The sequence below is a fragment of the Sinocyclocheilus anshuiensis genome, unplaced genomic scaffold (genome assembly GCF_001515605.1).
Source record: "Sinocyclocheilus anshuiensis isolate Anshui unplaced genomic scaffold, SAMN03320099.WGS_v1.1 scaffold1365, whole genome shotgun sequence".
NCBI lineage: Eukaryota > Metazoa > Chordata > Actinopteri > Cypriniformes > Cyprinidae > Sinocyclocheilus > Sinocyclocheilus anshuiensis.
This window is the reverse complement of record NW_015551032.1, coordinates 672,492-689,773: the sequence shown is the minus strand read 5'-3', so window position 1 is coordinate 689,773 and position 17,282 is coordinate 672,492. Positions and strand designations below refer to the sequence as shown.

The window sequence follows — 17,282 nt, the reverse complement described above, 5'->3', positions numbered from 1 at the left end:
ATTAGGAAGTCTCTGAATTATTGTATTATTACAGTTTAAAATAATGTTTTTCTATATACTTTAAAATTTTCATCAGCCATTACTACAGTCTTCAGTGTCACATAAACCTTATTTGTAAATATTAAAATAATTTGAGTACTAAAGCTAATCTGGTTTGGTCTTTTTTATTTTATTTTTTTGGTGTGGAAAGAATCGTGAATTTACATAAAAAGATGAGGAGTTGGGGTGGCAGACAAACACTGAAAAAATGGTCAGAACTGGGTCAAACAGCTGTTTATATATGTTTGGGAACAACAACATTTTTTAGACTGACATGCAAATATTTCAGTGTGTGTGCTTCAATAATCTATTTAATCACAAAACACTTATTTAAAAAGTGAAATACTGTACATGTATAGGCTATTTTTCCTATAGAATTATGTTTTACATACACATATTATCACAGAACATGCTAACCTGTTACTTATTTATATTCAACGTTTAATTCTCATCATGCAGTGTATTATTACTACAATTACTACTGAACAATTTCCTCTGAAAATCACAAAAATGGTCATTTCATTTTTTGTAGTAAATAATCACAATTAGTGCCAGAACAAAAGTAACAGCAACAGCAACAACAATAACAACAATAGTATTTACGGATAAATCACAAAGCCCGCAGAAAGAAATGGCTCTCCTCTGAACCGGATGAGGCACTGATCTTTCAGGGATTAAGAGATCATTTTCTGCATCTCTAGGTGGATGTAGATTTTCATGATCTTCTGCAAAAATACAAAAGACAATTTATACACACTGTCACACTGTAAAAGTGAAAATGTCACTGAATAATGAAGAATGTAAAGCTTGGAATACTTACTTTTCAAGCAATAATATAAAGTCTGCTTCTGGAAGGGAAATTAATACATCAATATATCTGTATTTATATACAGTGGGTACGGAAAGTTGTTACAGCAGACAGAAGAGAAAAAGGTGAATTCACCTTCACTCCCTCATTCACTGTATATAAAAACCCAGCAAGTGTTTTTTCTAATTTGATGCCAAGGTCATATAAAGGTATAGTGTTATAATTCCACATTTAAAAATGAAAAACTTTGCTTTTTGTTATGTGGAAACACATACTCACGGTTTGTGTAAAGGGCTTGGTGATCAGCCTACCTCTGATTTTAAGTCCTTCGCAATTTTACTAATTGCATTCAAATTCTTCTGACATGAGAGTAACCCAGTGTCATCGAACAGACAGTCCACTGCAGATATGTCCTCGCTCGTTATAACCCTGTTGCTGTCTAGTATAGGTTTCTCTGGGTCAAGCGTGTGATGGAACACCACCATGATGACTGGCAATGATGACAGATGATAAATAACTGGATCATAAAAAAAATAATTTGGTTAATAAGTTTAATTAAATATGTTTTATCATTAATCTAGCTTTCCACACTTGTAAGTTACCTTTCACTTCATTGAGGTACTTCACTGCAGCTTCAATGTCAGTTCCAGCACGAGAAATAATGGGGCAGAAAAACAGTAAGAAATGACAATGCCGAGGGGAAGATGCCTCCTTCAAGCCAAATTTTTTAAGAGTTTTCTTGAAGTCATGTACAGCACAATCCATTGTCTGTCCTGAATCCAAAATTAGGAGGGGGGGACATAAATGGTTGAAGAATGGTTAAAATGGATACTACATATTAAGGACACAAACTTAAAAAGTTGTTTTATTAGACGAATTCTTCAAATAGTGCCTTACAAAACAGAAACTATGTTTTTTTTAAACATCTGTTTAAGCTGCACAGTAGCCTATACTGTAAAGGGCTGTATCTAAAGGCAGGAAATCTTCAAATCCTACAGCATGCTTAGTCACATCATGTCTATGCCTTGCCTTCATCTGATCCAGTTCGGAAGGCATGTTTTTTAACTACACTGATGTGTTTTTATTTTTTTAATAGCTTTTAATCAGTATCTACCTTTGTTATGTTTCACCCGTTTCAGTTGAAAAGGCAACACAAGAGGCCTACGCTTGCGCTCGAAAAGGATCCTTCAGCTGTTTCTTTGAAATGGGCCTCCGTATTGCAAAGGCTGCCTCTGCTTTTAGATAGACGCAGACAAAAGCGAACACATTTTTTTTACTTGCAAGTTTAGAGAATGAATTTTCTGTAATGATTGCAGCGTATAGTTGCAACAAAACATCAGGCCCAGAGTCGGAGCCAGGGCACCTACATCGCTTTCACTTTTGCTTTCGAAATTCATCACGTTCTGTAGGAGGGGAAGGGCTCTTCCCCGGCGCCGGCCCTGATCACGCCTCTTCCTGGTCCCCGTTATGGCGGCGCAGCGCAGACCGATCCTTGTACAGACAGCAGACGCTCTTTATTCATGGGTTTCACGTGACGTCACACAGTGGTGCGGCCGCCATTTGTAGGACCGAATTGCAATTCCGTCAGTCTGCTGTGCTGTGCTCTGTGCTAATCACAATGGATTATTTACTGGATTATTGGATGTATGGGATTCTTTTGATTAAATATTTCTCGTACGCATAGATGCGTGTTTACATTTTAGTTAGCAAGTTCATAATGAAACTTGCAAAAGGTTAAATTCACGTGCGCTAAAATGAAAGTAAACGTTTTGTTTAGGTAACGTTATTAATTTTAATGAACAGTACAGTAGATATAGAAATGCAACTGCCAAGTCTGGCATCGTGCTGCACAACGGGCCGCGTCCGGCTTGAATGCCGCAGTGTCGGCAAGTTACGGCTGTCGCATCTGGTCCGGTTGATTCGGCCCAGAATCTGAAAGTGAGTACGCAAGCATCCAGCCGGGTGCTGCAGCTGGATCCGGGCCGATGGACAAGTCTCTAACAAGTGAAAATTTAACTGAAAATGGCCCGAGTGTATGGAGAGGGATTGTGTACGAGGTAGATGTAAATAGCCAGCAAACGTCAAATTGGTAAGTTTTCCCTTGACTTTAGTGGAGTCAGCAGTTCGCTTGACAGTAAATAAGGATCTAATCCTAAAGTGTCTATTTTTTTTTAATACCATTGTTTTCCGTTGTTGTTTAAGTGTTATTTTGGTTTCTGATCACCAAGGAGAGGCTACGCAAGGTCCTAAAGATGGCGGCCGCAACTAAAAAGTCACGTGACTGAAACCCATGAATACTTTCGAATCCTCTCGCAGTACTTTGATGTCATACACCGATCGGTCTGCGCAGCGCTGCTTCAAGTCGAACACACCTATGTATTTGCTTTGTCATCTTGCTTAAGCGCCGCGTAGTGGTTTCACTCTGTTTATCTTAATATTACCAAATATTTAGGTGAAGTAAGCGGAGCAATGGGGTGTGATCACACCGGTCTTAATTCTAGGCTCTGTGATAATGCACTTAAAATCCCATAAAAACATGCACAAATTATTTTTATTTTTAGTATTTGAGGTATATTTAATTTAGTCTAAAACGCTGTTGATAGACTATTTACGCACATTTGTAGCCTATTTTACAGATTCAACGTAGGTAACACCCCTAATTTGTTATTTCATTCTGGGCTGTGATAATGCACTTAAAATCTCATAAACACATGCACAAATTATAAGGTAACGCAGGTAACGTTAACAGACATTTTTGTAGGCTAAATAATGGAAATGAATGGAGGACACACATAATACGTATAGGCTACTCACCGTAAGTTTTTCTTCAGGGGCTTAAAGTGCTGCGAGAGGTTTGGGAGTTAAATCAAGAGTCACTGTGCAACACTTTCATTTTCATCTGCTACAAGCTCAGCCTTCTTTCACTGTCGTCTCACGCTATGCGCTAACCTCTAAAACTATGACAACACATTACGTATAGCCTACGTGTTTTATAACATCTTGCGCTAGATAATAAACAGTAGCCTACAGAAAGAAAAACTTTAATATTTGAATGATTTATTTAATTAGTTGATAGCCTATAGTACAGTTATAAGTTAAGGTACGTGATAGTGGATTCTCATAACGATATTATTGTACTACTCAAATTCTCTTTCATAGGGTACATTCAAGCACAAAAACAAATATATTTGATAGTATTGTATTTAATAATAGTATCTTTAATAGAACAAAGTACAAAAACCTGTGAGCTATAATCATCTGCTTAACCCAAGTTTACTCTTCTAAGGTTTTATTAATGCATAGTCATTCCAACTGGTGTTTACACTTTAACTCATCCCACTTTTAAAATCTCATAAACACATTCACAAATAATAATGTAAAGTTTATACGAATCTTCCAGTGGGAGGGATATTTGGAAATCATCAAAATACACGAAGGACATAAATTTGTTTCTTGCTGAGTTTATCATCAAAAGGCTAAGATTGTTGCATTGAAGGTCCATTGAGGCCCCCTAGTGGGCCTCGATGAGAATAGGTCAAGAACCACTGTTTCTAAATCCCTAAAATCCTGCAGTACCGGTTTCAGGACTGCATTTCTAGGACCCTATTTTTTCGTGACAGCGCCACCTAGCAGCCAATTCTACTACTAATTCAGACCTATTTCGGCCTCGATAATGCGGAGGATCATACTACTTGGAGAGCTAATACTGTTTTAGCCAGACGATCATTGCACAGCAGCTCGCTAGAGGTCAGTAGTGCACAAGCAGATTGAGAACCACCACAAAACAAGAAGAACAAAAACTCATTTTAAACTTCCGGGCATGGCGGAGAAGAAAACACCCGGTAACCGTGCGTTCCAAGTAAACTTCTGTAGCCTTTGACTTATAACAGCGCATGGCATAAATGACTAAATGAATTAATTAATTGCTATACGTTACTTGTCAATCTGTTTTTCCATCCCTACGTTTCTTATAATTTGCGGCCAAACATGTCAACAGTGTTGTTATGCATTGCTATCGTCTGATCATGTAAATCCAGCTGTAGTTCACATTCAGATCTTTTGTCCTCCTCAGTCCGCTCGCAGGATCCCAACCAGCGGCGCGTGCTGGACAGCGCGACGCGCCAGCGCCGTTTAACCCGCCAGCTCGAGGCGCTCGAGAAAGACAATTTCCTGGACGACCCTCACGCGAGCCTCCCGCAGCTTGTCAAGCGGCTGCCGCAGTTCGACGAGAGCAACGAATCCGGTAACGAATCGAGTCGGTGTTATGCATCAGTCCCCATCCTTTAGCTCGCATTAAATCCTTCTTTACGAACTGTATCCGACGTTGACAGTTGTGTTTGTCTTTATTGTTCTCGCCTGATGGATTCTGATTTCAAGGCAAGCGGAGGAAGAAGACAAGGGGCGATCATTTTAAACAGAGGTTCCGCAAAAACTTCCAGACTCTTCTGGAGGAGGAGGTAACGCATCTGTCGCTCACTAGTACTGCGTGCTGAGAAACATCCAGAGAGAAACTCACACTTTTCTTGGGTGAATGTCATGAAACGTTAAAAACAGTCTTCAATAGTAAAATGTATGTACACGATGTAAAATTATTAGTTCTAAAACGAGGCTTAAACAAAATATAGTTTCTTCTCTTTTTGGAGTCCTGGATATATGTTTTGTACCTCTTTCTCTCTTTTTGTTCTTTCAGGACTTGAGTGTCAGTGAGGGTCCGAACTATCTGACTGCATGTGCTGAGCCCTCTAAGTTTCCTCTGCGACATTTCTGTGCATTGTGCGGCCTCCCATCAAACTACACTTGTGTGTCATGTGGAGCTCGCTACTGCTGTGTCCGATGTTTAGGAACACACCATGAGACCAGGTAATGCACTCGCTCACCCGTGTGGGTGGAAGGCAACACAATTCCTCAAAAGTGAGACCAGATAATAGCAACACAAACAATTGTGTTTCCACACACAATGACACCACAAGAAATGGTGACGTTAATCGAACAATTCACCCAAAAATGAAATTTCTGTCATTGTTTACCTCATGTTGTTTCCAAACCTGTATGACTTTGTTTTTCTGCGGAAAAGAAGATATTTTGAAGAATGTTTTCCAAGAAGAAAGTTAAACAGGTTTAGGGTATGTAAATGACGACAGAATTTTCATTATCCATTTAAGATCAAAATGAAACATCATTAAAATAGATTAAATACTATGGTAAATGAATAGGACTAGGGAAAATGAAATAAGTGTGAATTGCGCTCCTTGTCTTTTCAGGTGTCTAAAGTGGACAGTATGATTTGTTCCTCAACTGAACTCCTATCAAAAGTAAAACAAGCTTATGGCTCAAAATGCACACTTACGAGCTTATGTTCCTCAGAAGCATTCACAGTCATTTGCCTGCACAATAAACATGTTGAGGTGTAAATCACTAGAAGCCTTAGACCTGACTGCTAAAATAATAACCCGTCATCTCTGCACTTCTTTGTACAACAAATGGGCTGCACTTCATTTGCGATTTCACATAATTGGATGAAACATAAAGCATTTGCAAAAAATGAGGAGCTGTTGAAGTATTGTAATTAGAGTTAATTCTGTGCCAAGCTTTGGCTCGTTCTTATTAAAATATAGAGAATGCCAGTGAAAAACTGCTATTTAAGTATTTTGGAGTAAATGACCACAATTGGCAGAAAGGAAAGACTTGCATCTTATGGTTACAAAAGTTAAAACATGTTCTTTAAAAAGCATAATGCCTATTCACGGATTTCTTTATCATAATTAAAGGAACCTGCAGCAGTTACAATGGTTTTTGTATATGAAGTTTTGTAATTTAACACAAAGTATTGCTTTTGTATGTAAATATGTGTACATGTTTATCTTATTGCTATAAAATTGTGTTGTATGAAACAAATAAATGACTAGAAGTGGTAAAAATGTGCTTGCTTTATGATCTGTTTTGCAAGAAGAGAGGTATTTTTAAGACTTTGCACTTGAAAATGCCACTGATGGATTTAAGGTAAAAGCATCAAAATACATGTATAAACCATCCATATTTCTGATATTAAAATAATTATGAGCTGGAAATATTTTCACACTTAAAAATACCCTTTCCCCTCAATACTCTTCACACATCTTTTCATTATGAGCACTAACATGTTTTAAATGTCCAGCGTTTCATCACTGTGATAAAGGTGGTAAATTCTTTCTTTTTGGATGACAATTTTTTTTTTTGTGTGTGTGTGTGTGTGTTAATTTACAGCACATAATATACAGCTCCATATGAGCATAATTCTGATTTAGACCCCAAATTACATTCATTCGATTCACTTTGTGCTTTGAGCATCATTTGGGAGAAGCAAAAAGCTAAAAAATTCACATGAAAACAATACTGAAATAAGCATGTTCTCCTCTTGTATCTGTCCCACGTTATAATTCTGGCAGCTGTTTCAATAACTTTGTGCTCTCCAACATTTCTATATGAAGCGCAGCTCGTGTGTTTCGGCCAGTCCGCAGCTGGTTTTATGTTTGTGGAAAAGTTCAGACAGAGCCTTCATGTATAAACTGTGGTAATGATCCACCTGTTCCTGAGATGGACTGTCAACCTTAGGCACAGTAATGGGACAGCCCACTGAAAGAGACAAAGGTACACTGCATTCATACATACCAAAATGTGCTACTTGTACTATCTGAATAACGGCTCAGCAGTTCTATACATTAACTTTACAAAAACAATAATTAAGCAAATATTATGATGTGAAATGCAAGTGTTTTGAACTGACCTACAGTGGTGACAGGACGTCTGAATGGCAGAAGCAGCCAGCGCCCCCCAGTGAAGAGACATGGAGCAAAACCCACAATCTGCTTAAAAAGAGCCTGCAGCCGTCGACCCACGCTGCCCTCAGATAGAACCACCTGTTGGAATAGCTCGTTCTCACCAAAGGAGTACACGGGAACCAGGTCAGCCCTGAGTAAACAGCAACAAGACACGAGAGATGTAGTCCTGTAAAAATGTGAAAAGTATTTCATAAGTTGGCAGTTGCTGCTTATGTTTGTATGTTATTACATGGTAAAGTTGCTATTGCTGCATTTTTCAGGGTTCCCACACCTTTTTTTAATCAATTTACTTCCATTATTTCTCCATTACTTTTTTGTTCACGTTCTACCTCCTTTCCTTCTAGTTAAAATTATTTCCATCCTCTATTTTGAGCAGGGTTTCTCAGGAATCACATCAAGAAAGGCCAGAAGAACCATGTAAATTCACTGGTAACAGAGAGTGTAAACCCTGAAGCATCATCAGTTTTTATAACTTCTGGAATTAAGTAATTTGATTATTTTAATTATTTTATTTTAATATACAGCCACTCCTAGTTTCTGTCAATAAAAAAAAGTTTGCAAGTGAACAGCTTTGTTATTACAGCAGAAGCATCAGAAACATCTTGGTGACCTCTGAATAATGTCTTTGATAATGGGGAGCCTTAAAGTAAAAAATGTTAGGACCTTTTGGAGTCAAAATGGGAGAATCACTGATTTACAGCACTCAGGAGAGAGGTGATTTGCAGGTTTAAACCAGTGGTTCTTAACCTTATTGGCTCGAAGGTCCCCACTGTCCATTTGTCCCTTACAATTTTCAAAGCCCCCCTCCCCCATGTAAAGTAAGATATTTCCTCCAGTATTTCTGCTATAACAACGGTACTTGTATTTATTTAATCTTATTTTTTTTAGCATTTTGAGTTGTTTTAATTTATTAATAATAATAATAAGAAGAATATGAATTTGTATATTCATTGTATTAATAGTAATATACTGATTTGAATCATTTTTGTCATCCAGTGTCCCCCATGGAAGGCCCCATAGTGGGTCCCGATCACTGGTTGAGAACCACTGGTTTAAACTAGAGGTTTATTTCAGTCAATCTTCTTCTCTTGTTCGTGTCTCTTCCTCACCCATGTTCAAGGGCCAGTCGTACAAAACCCTTCCTGTGTTTCATGACTACAGTGTTTACTCCTGGAGACGAGGTAAGTGATTCCTCTGCCCCACCAATGATGATGACCACAGCGTTTCCCACTCCAGTACGGCTCAGCAAGTAATCTAAACTCTCCTTACTGACAGGCAACAGACCTGAGAATGAGAAACAGATGGAGAAATAAGTGGCCATCCTTTTCAAAATGTTCTCAACATCTTCTCTCATTAAGTCTCACTTTAGCTTTTGTTTTACTGACCTGCAGATAAAATATACTCTCTGAAGAGAGGAAGGCGGAAAAGTCCAGCCAGGATTGCAAGCACAGGGTGTATACCAGGAAAGGTTTCTGCAAATCCATTACGGTCTGTGCTGAAACACGAGAAGGCTCCCACACACATGATGCCATGGGGGTGACAACCCATAATATAGTTCTTACTGGGATTCAATTCAGCAGTCTTTACCAGCTGAAGGAATAGAAAGTCAAAGAAGGATAGAGAGGAAAAAATGGGTGGTATACACAAAAGAGCTGAAGTTGAAGAACAACTGTTAGTCCGTAACAAATTTGTTACGTTGGTTACTGGGAATAATGTTTACCTTCACAGGAAAATAGTCTCTGTAGTGTTTCCATACTTCCCAGTTTCGCACAAATTGTGTTCGTCTGCCACCTAGTGGACAGAGAAAATAACATTTTGACAATATTTTTAATTCTATCAGACAGTGAAAGCTGTTTTAAAGAATTAAATGGAATTATAATTTCTTAGGTCGACCTATGAATTTAGATGGATATGTCACCTAAAAATGACAACTCTGATAATTTTCTCACCCTCATGTCTTTCCAAACCTGTATGACTTAAGTTTTTGTCTATGGAGCAGAAAATATATTTGGAAGAATGTTGGTAACTAAGCAGTTTTGGTGACCATTGACCAAAAAAACAACACAGACATTTCTCAGAATGAATGACATGAGTAAATGACGATGACAGCATTTTCACTTTTAGGTGTACTATCCATTTAACCATCCACATGTGTTTATGTGTGTAACACATTTTGTGACTGTTAAGAAAAGAAATGTGTGTTCTAGTGATGGGTTGACCTCTTTCAGGTGTATGCCAATCATAGATCTGCCAGGAGAAGTAGAGTGTGGGAATGAGCCACAGAGAGGTGAACATCAAATAGATCATCAACAGCAGACAGGTCGCTCCTGCATACACACACACACATACAGAATTAGTGATAATATTACAGTGTCAATCTGACACACAAGGGGAAGCATCATGGAAATTTCTATTTGGCACCTAAAAGTAACTTTTTTTCTGTGTGTGCAACAGGTCTCACCTAAAAACAGAAATGAAAGCACCCATTGTAAAACACTTATATCCTCGATTAACTCCTTCCACTGTGACTTGTCCCCCTTCCCCTTTAACTCTGAAACTGAGAAAGAGAGGACAAAACAGAGAAGGCAAAACAGATTAAGGTTGGTCACACATTCTTCTCAGTGTTTTACTGCTGATCACACGTCACCCCAGATGAACTGTTGTTATTTGAGCAGGCCGTCTAATTCACTAAAATTACCGTGTTAAAAAAGACTGTCAAATGTCACATTTTAATTCAGTTGGGGTTAGAAAAATATTTGCCAATGACCTGAACCTGTGAAGGCAGCGGAGACATCAGTTGTCAGATTCTCTCACTGTGAATCGGTGTCATACAAGGTTAAATATCTTTAATGGGCAATCCGGCCCAGTATTTCCGATCAGAAATTAACTAGGGCTCAGCACAAAAGGGCCACAAAAACTCACTAAAATGCCCCATATATCTAAAATTTAGGGGCACAAAAATGGCCTGTAGTGAATATCTGTTTATCATCCGTTTCAGTGTGTTTTATTATATTCTATTACAGACCCTTTTGTAGTTATGGGTTTAGTGTCTCTGCAGATGCTAGTAACCTAGCTGTCTGATATCTGTAATTTCTGTCTCAGTTTCAAAAGTGAGTGATTTAGCTAATATAATAGATTTTCTTTAATGAACACTGAACTTCTATACTGGACATGAGTATATAGACAGTACTGAGCTGTATAATCTAATATAGGAACCATCTAGTTAATTCAAATGGATCCTAGCAACTCCTTTATGATGTTATATCTTGATAATTATTTACAGCTGTTTGATTTGATTTTATAACAGCCATAATTGTTCAGATTTTTTCTCTGTGTTTTTTTGTATAAATTTGAGGCCTTTTTTTTTTTTTTTATAACAGCCATAGTTGTTCAGATTTTTCTCTAATGTTGTGTTTTCTGTATAAATTTGAGGGGAAAAAATCCCTTATATTGCCACTTAATAGTTCATTTCTGGGAGCAGTAGGTGTAAGTGCAACTTGAAGTTCAGCAGTGAACCTGGACCTACTTTTGTGACCTGTTGCACCTGGGGTGTGTGCACAAACTTGTTGGAGCAGCAGACCCCATCATTTAGTTTGCTGACAACTGAGGTAAAGCTTCTAAACATTTTAAAAGGGTTGTTTTATTTGCAAAAACAAAGTGTTTGTGTATCAATATGGCGCCATATTGTTCCTCAATTAGCAAATCACCTTAGATTCAATATGCAGACTGAGTATACATAAACAGTATTAGTATGGGATAGGAATGCTATTTCAGAAATTGGTTAGCAGTAGGTTTCCTTACCATACACAGTGGGAAAAAATAGATTTAAAGAAGAATTTAATTTTACAGTAAATTATCATAAATGTATATGCAACCAGATAATATATGATTATATTATTACTTATAATTACTGTGAAAAACAGTAAAAATAGGGTTTAATTCATTTTAATTTAGCATGCAGCTTTCTATTTTACAACCTATGTCTTTATGGTGCTTATCAGCATCACAAACCTGATTGTAGAACTTAAGAGATAGCCATTTTATATCATTGATGTATAGAGTTATCCCAGAATGCCTCTCATTAATCATTAAATATCCGTATTTAAAACGTGACATTCGAAACCAAATTGTTTCAGGTAAAGATAGGCTAAGCAAGTATCATTTTAATATGTACAATCTGACATCTTGACCCCACTTAATGCAGTGATATTGAGTAATGTGACCTTCCAGCAATTCAAATCCACAGTTGCATTTATTTTTTAAATTGTGAAATATATGTGTACCAAGTCAGCATATACTTGCAACGTTTAGTGTTACGACAGACCAATGCAATAATGATATTTAAACATTTAGGCCTAACGTTTAACCAGATTTAAGGTGTTAGTTACAGACTTTAAAACTTTTAAAGCAAAATTTGAAACCATTTTCAGATGTGTTGTTATAACATTCTCCAGTCAAATCCTGTAACGTTACCGTACGCTACTGAGATTCGTAAGAGCCTACCGTTATCTGTTCCCATTAAGTGGCCAAATTATTTAGTGATCCCTGTAGCAAACGATTCCTCTTCCTCACCTTCCCTGATAGAAGCCTCTCTTGTTTCTCTTGTTTGCACTTTGATCGGTTCAACTGGTCAAATAGATAACGATTCGCTCTCTAATCGCGTCATTGTAAATGTATTGGGCACTTTCTGGACTGGCTATCTGGCGTTTATCTCCAACCACTTACGAATCCGCGTCCGCATGACTGAAAGTCGTTTAAGTCACCCTTTGCTTTAACATGAATCGTTCGTAAACAACAAAGAACGTATTTCGAGTCTTTGTTGTCACGCCTAGGCAACAAAAACGCCACAAACGCCTACTCTTATGTCAGAATAAGACATGAGAGATCGTTTAAATATCCCTGCTACACGGAACGGCCAGAGGCGCGGTTTGGTTGAATGAACCAATAGTATCCAGCTGCAGACCCGCAGCACCAGCAGTTTCAGAACCACAGCCACAGAACCGGAAGTGGGGCGGAGTTATTAGTCTGTGAGTAGTCTGTAATGTTTTTGCTATCATATGTTTAATAATTATCCCAGAAGCTTCAAACATTGTTTTTAATATCACAAACAGGAAATTACTCGCATAATACGATGAAACGAATAACTGTATAGGTCTACAACTAATAACTGTATAGGTCTACAACTAAATTACACAAGATGTATATAATGTTTATAAAATGCTTAATATGTCATTATAAAATGCATACATAAAGTTTGACGTATCGTGTGTAATAAAAGCAAATTACCCCTTAAAAACCATAAGGTGGCGCTACTTTTTAAAAAAATGTAAGCTCCGCCCCTCACTTCCCGCCCCTCACTTCCGGTTCTGTGGCTGCGGTTCTGAAACTGCTGGTGCTGCGGGTCTGCAGCTGGATATATCTCCAATGAACGCTCTTCTCCCAGTAGCCCTCCTCGCGCGCGTGCGGACATCTGTAGGAGGGAGGAGCGACCGATGCGTTTAAAAATGGTTGCCTAGCGCTGGCCACTCGTTGCTTCTTGAAGTACTCACAGGAAATATTGCGTTATCTCTATTTTGTAACGAGTCAAACCTGTTTTTCTAGTCAAAGGATGAACCTTAGAGATTGATATACAATTTTTGTTGTTGTTGTTGTTGTAAATAAGTCTAATCAACATCATTCTTTTATAGTTGTATAGCCAAGAAACTAGCATCGAGATTAAATGTATTTCTCCAGAAATTTTAGACCTCAATTGGTTTCCCCATCATTCATGTCACAATTATGAATCAACATACAAAACTGCCAAATGATCCTTATATTGCAATTATTATGATCACAACATATAATGATTTCTTTAATGTGTTCAGTCTCTATATTCATATATGAATACATAACTAACTGCAGGATTTGTATTATCTCAGAACATTACTTTGACAGTCACTTCTGATAACAGATCACTCTTAATGCATTTTCTGTAAAGCTGCTTTAAAACGATATTTGTGAAAAGCACTATACAAATTAAATGAAAACATGAATCAATAGAATACAATGGACTCAAAGTTAAGAAGCTAAAGTTCAGCTAATATTTCATAATTTGTTATCTTATTTTATAAATGTAGAAGTTTGTTTATACTATAGTGCATGTTTTATCTCTTTGATTTTACTTAACCCCTCTGGTTGGTGTCCATAAAAGTTTGGCAACGTATATTTAGCCCTAGATTAAGAATATAGATTATTGGATAATTAGCCTTAATTTTAAGCTTTCCATTAAACTCATGTCTTGATAATGATTCATTCAGTTTTGTGCATATCAGTTCAACTGATTGGCAAAAAGAACTGGATCTGGTTCACCAATTAGTCAATGCTACAAGAGTTGCCTTTTAATAATGAAAATTGTACATAAGTTCTTATAAGAATTGAGCAGCCATTTGAGGAATAACCCATTTCATATATCCCCTATACAGAAATATCTCAAACCAAGTGCATAATTTGTATACATTCATGTGTACAAGTCTATTGCATTGTCTTGTGTCTGTCCTATTATCTTTGTATACATATTCATGTAATCACAAACACAAAAGGTATCACTAATTATTTATTGACTATACTGTATATACATTTTCATGATTTACGCTTGATTCTGGACCTGTGATTTCACAACTCAACATCTCTTTAGTCAATGAGCTGCAGGGCCTCACCAAGTCAGGACCAACCAAATTTCTATGCAATGTTTTAACTCAGTCATAGATTACATGAAACAGTCTGGATTAACTACCAAATGCCTATGACACCAATATATAGTGTTCACATAGATTTACCCATTACTCAGCTGATGTTGAGAGGAGGCAACACATTCTGTTTTAAGTGTACCAAGTTTTTTTTTTTTGTGTGCAAAGGCAAAGAGTGATTCATTACTGATCAATGGTTATATGCTTCCCGATTATTTCTGTGCAATCTCATGCCGTATGCAAGCTACTCCAATTAAATGTGTGATGACACGATGACTCTCCGCCATCCTGAAGTGTGAGTACTGTTATTTTTATCCTTTGTTTTCCATGTCTTCAAGTATCACTTCTCACATTTCTCCCTCATCACTTGTCTCTTGCTCAAATCACAAAATTTGCTCACTCCTGCAGCACATGCAGGAGATCATGTACATCTAATAATAAAGTGATGGAAGTATGGGGATGTAGTGAGAGCAAGAAGGGAGAATACATAGGTTTAGGGGAAAGTAGGTCCGTCGTTAATAATGAGTTGTTCTTGCTGTTGATAGTTGGTCTGTGATGGGTAGGTGATTATGTGGATGAGTTCTGTAATGTAGACTACCTGTTCAGGTGAATTAGGTGATTGTCACGACTGAGAGGTGGTTAGCTATGCCTAGAGGTTCAATTCAAATAGGCTAAACACAAATGTGTAAGTGAAAAGAGAGATTAGCATGATAAAAATAATGTGATATGGAGTATTCAATGCCTCAGTGTTGGAGGAGTATTGGGGTTCGTTGGCGCGCTTGACTCGCGCTGACAGACATGCTTACGTCTGCACACAGCGAACGCGGACAAAAATCGTAAATACGTGCGTCGAATCAGCTGTCAGAAAGGTGGAGGCAAGGGCAGGCATGAGAATGTAAACGCAACAACGGCATAACAACAGTCGGTGGAATTTATATTTAGTATTGCGAGGGCAGAAAATGTCTCCTTTCACAAAAACAGCAGCACGATACAACGTCATTTTAGGAGAGCGAGGCGCGCATCAGAACGGAATCAGTAGCTCAGCATCTGCTTCTCCGGTGACCGACGAGCTCTAAAGCGAGAATATTAATATTAATATCAGCGCGAAGTGCGCCGCCACCGCTGACATATCTGTTTATCTGCGGGCTCTGCATTCATTACCGTGAAGTCATCTAGCGGTTAGTGTGCAGGCACTAACAGACTGCATTTGTGAATGGTTCTATGGGCCTGCTTTGAACGGATGTTTTTTTTTCTTCGCTAACGTCGCAGTGAACTGCACCATGGATAGCGAGGTGCTTTCTCATCATCGTGCTCCGCGCGGAGGGTGAATGGGGATGAGGATGTTGTTTACAAAAAGCAGCCAGCCGTCAGCGCACTGATGCTCGGTCTCCTCGCACATCATTTTTCATCTAATCTTTTATGACACGGTTGGAACTTACTGTCACCTCCGTCTTTCCTCTTTGAAGAGGGCAATGTCATCGTCAGCAGACCGGCGTGGATTTGTTGTGGTCTGATTTTACTACTTGTCCGCTGCAATTCGACTTCTCACCGTTTATGTAAGTCAGTCTCTTCTGCACCATTTGTTTTCTGTACACTAAAGGCGGATATTTTTAAATCATACAAATTGTGGCGAAATTCGAACTCAATTGGTATTGACTTGTGTGTGGAAATATAATTACAAACATCTGGTAACGGCAAGCAATATGATCGCCCACAGAGGAATTGACTAGCGCCTATTGCCGTGTCAATATATGAATATTGCTTTCATTGACAACCCAATACATTTGTTGTGCTTTTTAAGACCAAGGCATGCCCTGAAAACAGTGTCTTGTAAAACCAGCTGTTAATTTTGTTTTCGCTTTCGCGACTGTTCGTAATTTTTAAAACGAAAAAAATGACGTGCTTTCCCCGTCGATCTATTCTCCACAAAACCAGACAGAGTCCCTAAACACTGTGAAAGAGTAACTGTGTAAATGCAGTGGGTTTGTGATCACCTGAGCGTATACGAGTGACGCGTATCGAGGAGCGCCTTCAGGGTGTAGTGCACGCGAGAGTTTTAGAGTTCGCTACGGGTGATTTATGAGATATGAAGTATGTGAAGGATGTAGACTTTATCTTTAATATTTTACATTTTCGCTAATAGCCATTCATAGACTTCGGTTATTATTTGTGTAACCTGGGTAACCTGGTCTGTGATAACGGCGAGTGTCTCCAGAAATATTCGTCTCACGTAACGTCTGCATGAATCGCGCGTGGAGGTGGCATCAGAATGCCAATGGCACGTGCGACAAGCTACAACTGCAGCCAAATTTATTACAGTCGTGATGTGATAGTAGATGGAGGCGTGGCTGCGTGCGCGTGTATGTCTGTGGCGTGAACCTGTACGTCACCGGATCGGTCTTGTGTATCTCTGGTAATGATAAATAGCACTAAATTAGACTGTCCATCGGAGACATTATTCGCGGATTAAAAGCAAGAGAGGCGGGGTGAGCGCGGGGAAAGCCAGTTAAGCGAGGAGGCGTAGACTGGAGTATACACTGCAGACATGAGGAGACCAGCCCCACCTTGTCTGGGGGCTGTGGATACCTTCACACACACAAGGCTTTTTAGTAAAAGTCTAAAACAAAACTGGCCGAATTTTTGTTAGTCAGGACAGGAGGTATTAAGTAATGAGCCATTTTGGTATTCTGATAAATTTTTTCTTGGTTTTACCATACAGGATTAAACATACTTTGCAAATACAGAAAGTAGATGCATTTAGGAATCTTTAAGGTTACTTACAACAGAACAGCAATGCATTTTATGGACGACCGTTTCATGAACCTAGGAGAGGAGGTCATTCTGACTTTGCTATGACAATCTGGCACTTCTGAATCAGCGACTGTAAGTATG

At 38.4% G+C, this 17,282-nt stretch overlaps 4 protein-coding genes across 5 annotated transcripts in view; 2 read left to right on the top strand and 2 right to left on the bottom strand.

Annotated features, from left to right (window-relative positions):
* Nucleotides 1-558: 558 nt before the first annotated feature.
* On the bottom strand, nucleotides 559-2,407 carry LOC107661249 (uncharacterized). Its single transcript, XM_016450748.1, has 6 exons — nucleotides 2,391-2,407; nucleotides 1,962-2,032; nucleotides 1,450-1,620; nucleotides 1,159-1,364; nucleotides 860-887; nucleotides 559-764 (listed from the first exon to the last, which is right to left on the bottom strand). The coding sequence occupies exons 1-6, from the start codon at nucleotides 2,405-2,407 to the stop codon at nucleotides 559-561; spliced, it is 699 nt and encodes a 232-aa protein (XP_016306234.1).
* A 2,187-nt stretch (nucleotides 2,408-4,594) lies between these two features.
* On the top strand, nucleotides 4,595-6,986 carry LOC107661214 (zinc finger HIT domain-containing protein 1-like). Of its 2 annotated transcripts, none has more exons than XM_016450709.1 (5): nucleotides 4,595-4,689; nucleotides 4,920-5,090; nucleotides 5,225-5,304; nucleotides 5,538-5,707; nucleotides 6,109-6,986. In XM_016450709.1, exons 1-5 carry the CDS (start codon nucleotides 4,668-4,670, stop codon nucleotides 6,128-6,130), a joined length of 465 nt encoding a protein of 154 aa, XP_016306195.1. In that variant the 5' UTR covers nucleotides 4,595-4,667; the 3' UTR covers nucleotides 6,131-6,986. The 2 variants fall into 2 exon arrangements, with proteins under 2 accessions (XP_016306195.1, XP_016306194.1); XM_016450708.1 differs by having other exon boundaries at nucleotides 4,595-4,695.
* Nucleotides 6,987-7,075: 89 nt separating this feature from the next.
* Nucleotides 7,076-12,601, bottom strand: LOC107661213 (diacylglycerol O-acyltransferase 2-like). The gene is made up of 8 exons (XM_016450707.1): nucleotides 12,169-12,601; nucleotides 10,127-10,222; nucleotides 9,885-9,992; nucleotides 9,386-9,456; nucleotides 9,051-9,255; nucleotides 8,775-8,949; nucleotides 7,611-7,795; nucleotides 7,076-7,459 (listed from the first exon to the last, which is right to left on the bottom strand). The coding sequence occupies exons 1-8, from the start codon at nucleotides 12,182-12,184 to the stop codon at nucleotides 7,305-7,307; spliced, it is 1,011 nt and encodes a 336-aa protein (XP_016306193.1). The 5' UTR covers nucleotides 12,185-12,601; the 3' UTR covers nucleotides 7,076-7,304.
* Nucleotides 12,602-15,270: 2,669 nt separating this feature from the next.
* Nucleotides 15,271-17,282, top strand: part of LOC107661215 (neuronal tyrosine-phosphorylated phosphoinositide-3-kinase adapter 1-like) — a 48,908-nt gene continuing 46,896 nt past the window's right edge. Inside the window, exon 1 of the mRNA XM_016450710.1 lies at nucleotides 15,271-15,946. The gene's annotated coding sequence lies outside the window, so the exon portion shown is untranslated. The remainder of the gene's footprint in view (nucleotides 15,947-17,282) is intronic.

Coding starts and splice junctions, on each gene's coding strand:
- LOC107661214 (XM_016450708.1), top strand. CDS start 4,668: ATGGCGGAGAAGAAAACACCCGGTAACC. Junction 5,091..5,224: donor CGACGAGAGCAACGAATCCG/GTAACGAATCGA, acceptor TCTGATTTCAAG/GCAAGCGGAGGAAGAAGACA. Junction 5,305..5,537: donor AGACTCTTCTGGAGGAGGAG/GTAACGCATCTG, acceptor TTGTTCTTTCAG/GACTTGAGTGTCAGTGAGGG.
- LOC107661213 (XM_016450707.1), bottom strand. Junction 9,457..9,884: donor TTGGCATACACCTGAAAGAG/GTCAACCCATCA, acceptor TCTGTCCACTAG/GTGGCAGACGAACACAATTT. Junction 7,460..7,610: donor ACGTCCTGTCACCACTGTAG/GTCAGTTCAAAA, acceptor TGTCTCTTTCAG/TGGGCTGTCCCATTACTGTG.
- LOC107661249 (XM_016450748.1), bottom strand. Junction 1,621..1,961: donor ACGGGTGAAACATAACAAAG/GTAGATACTGAT, acceptor TTTTGGATTCAG/GACAGACAATGGATTGTGCT. Junction 765..859: donor TTTATATTATTGCTTGAAAA/GTAAGTATTCCA, acceptor GTATTTTTGCAG/AAGATCATGAAAATCTACAT.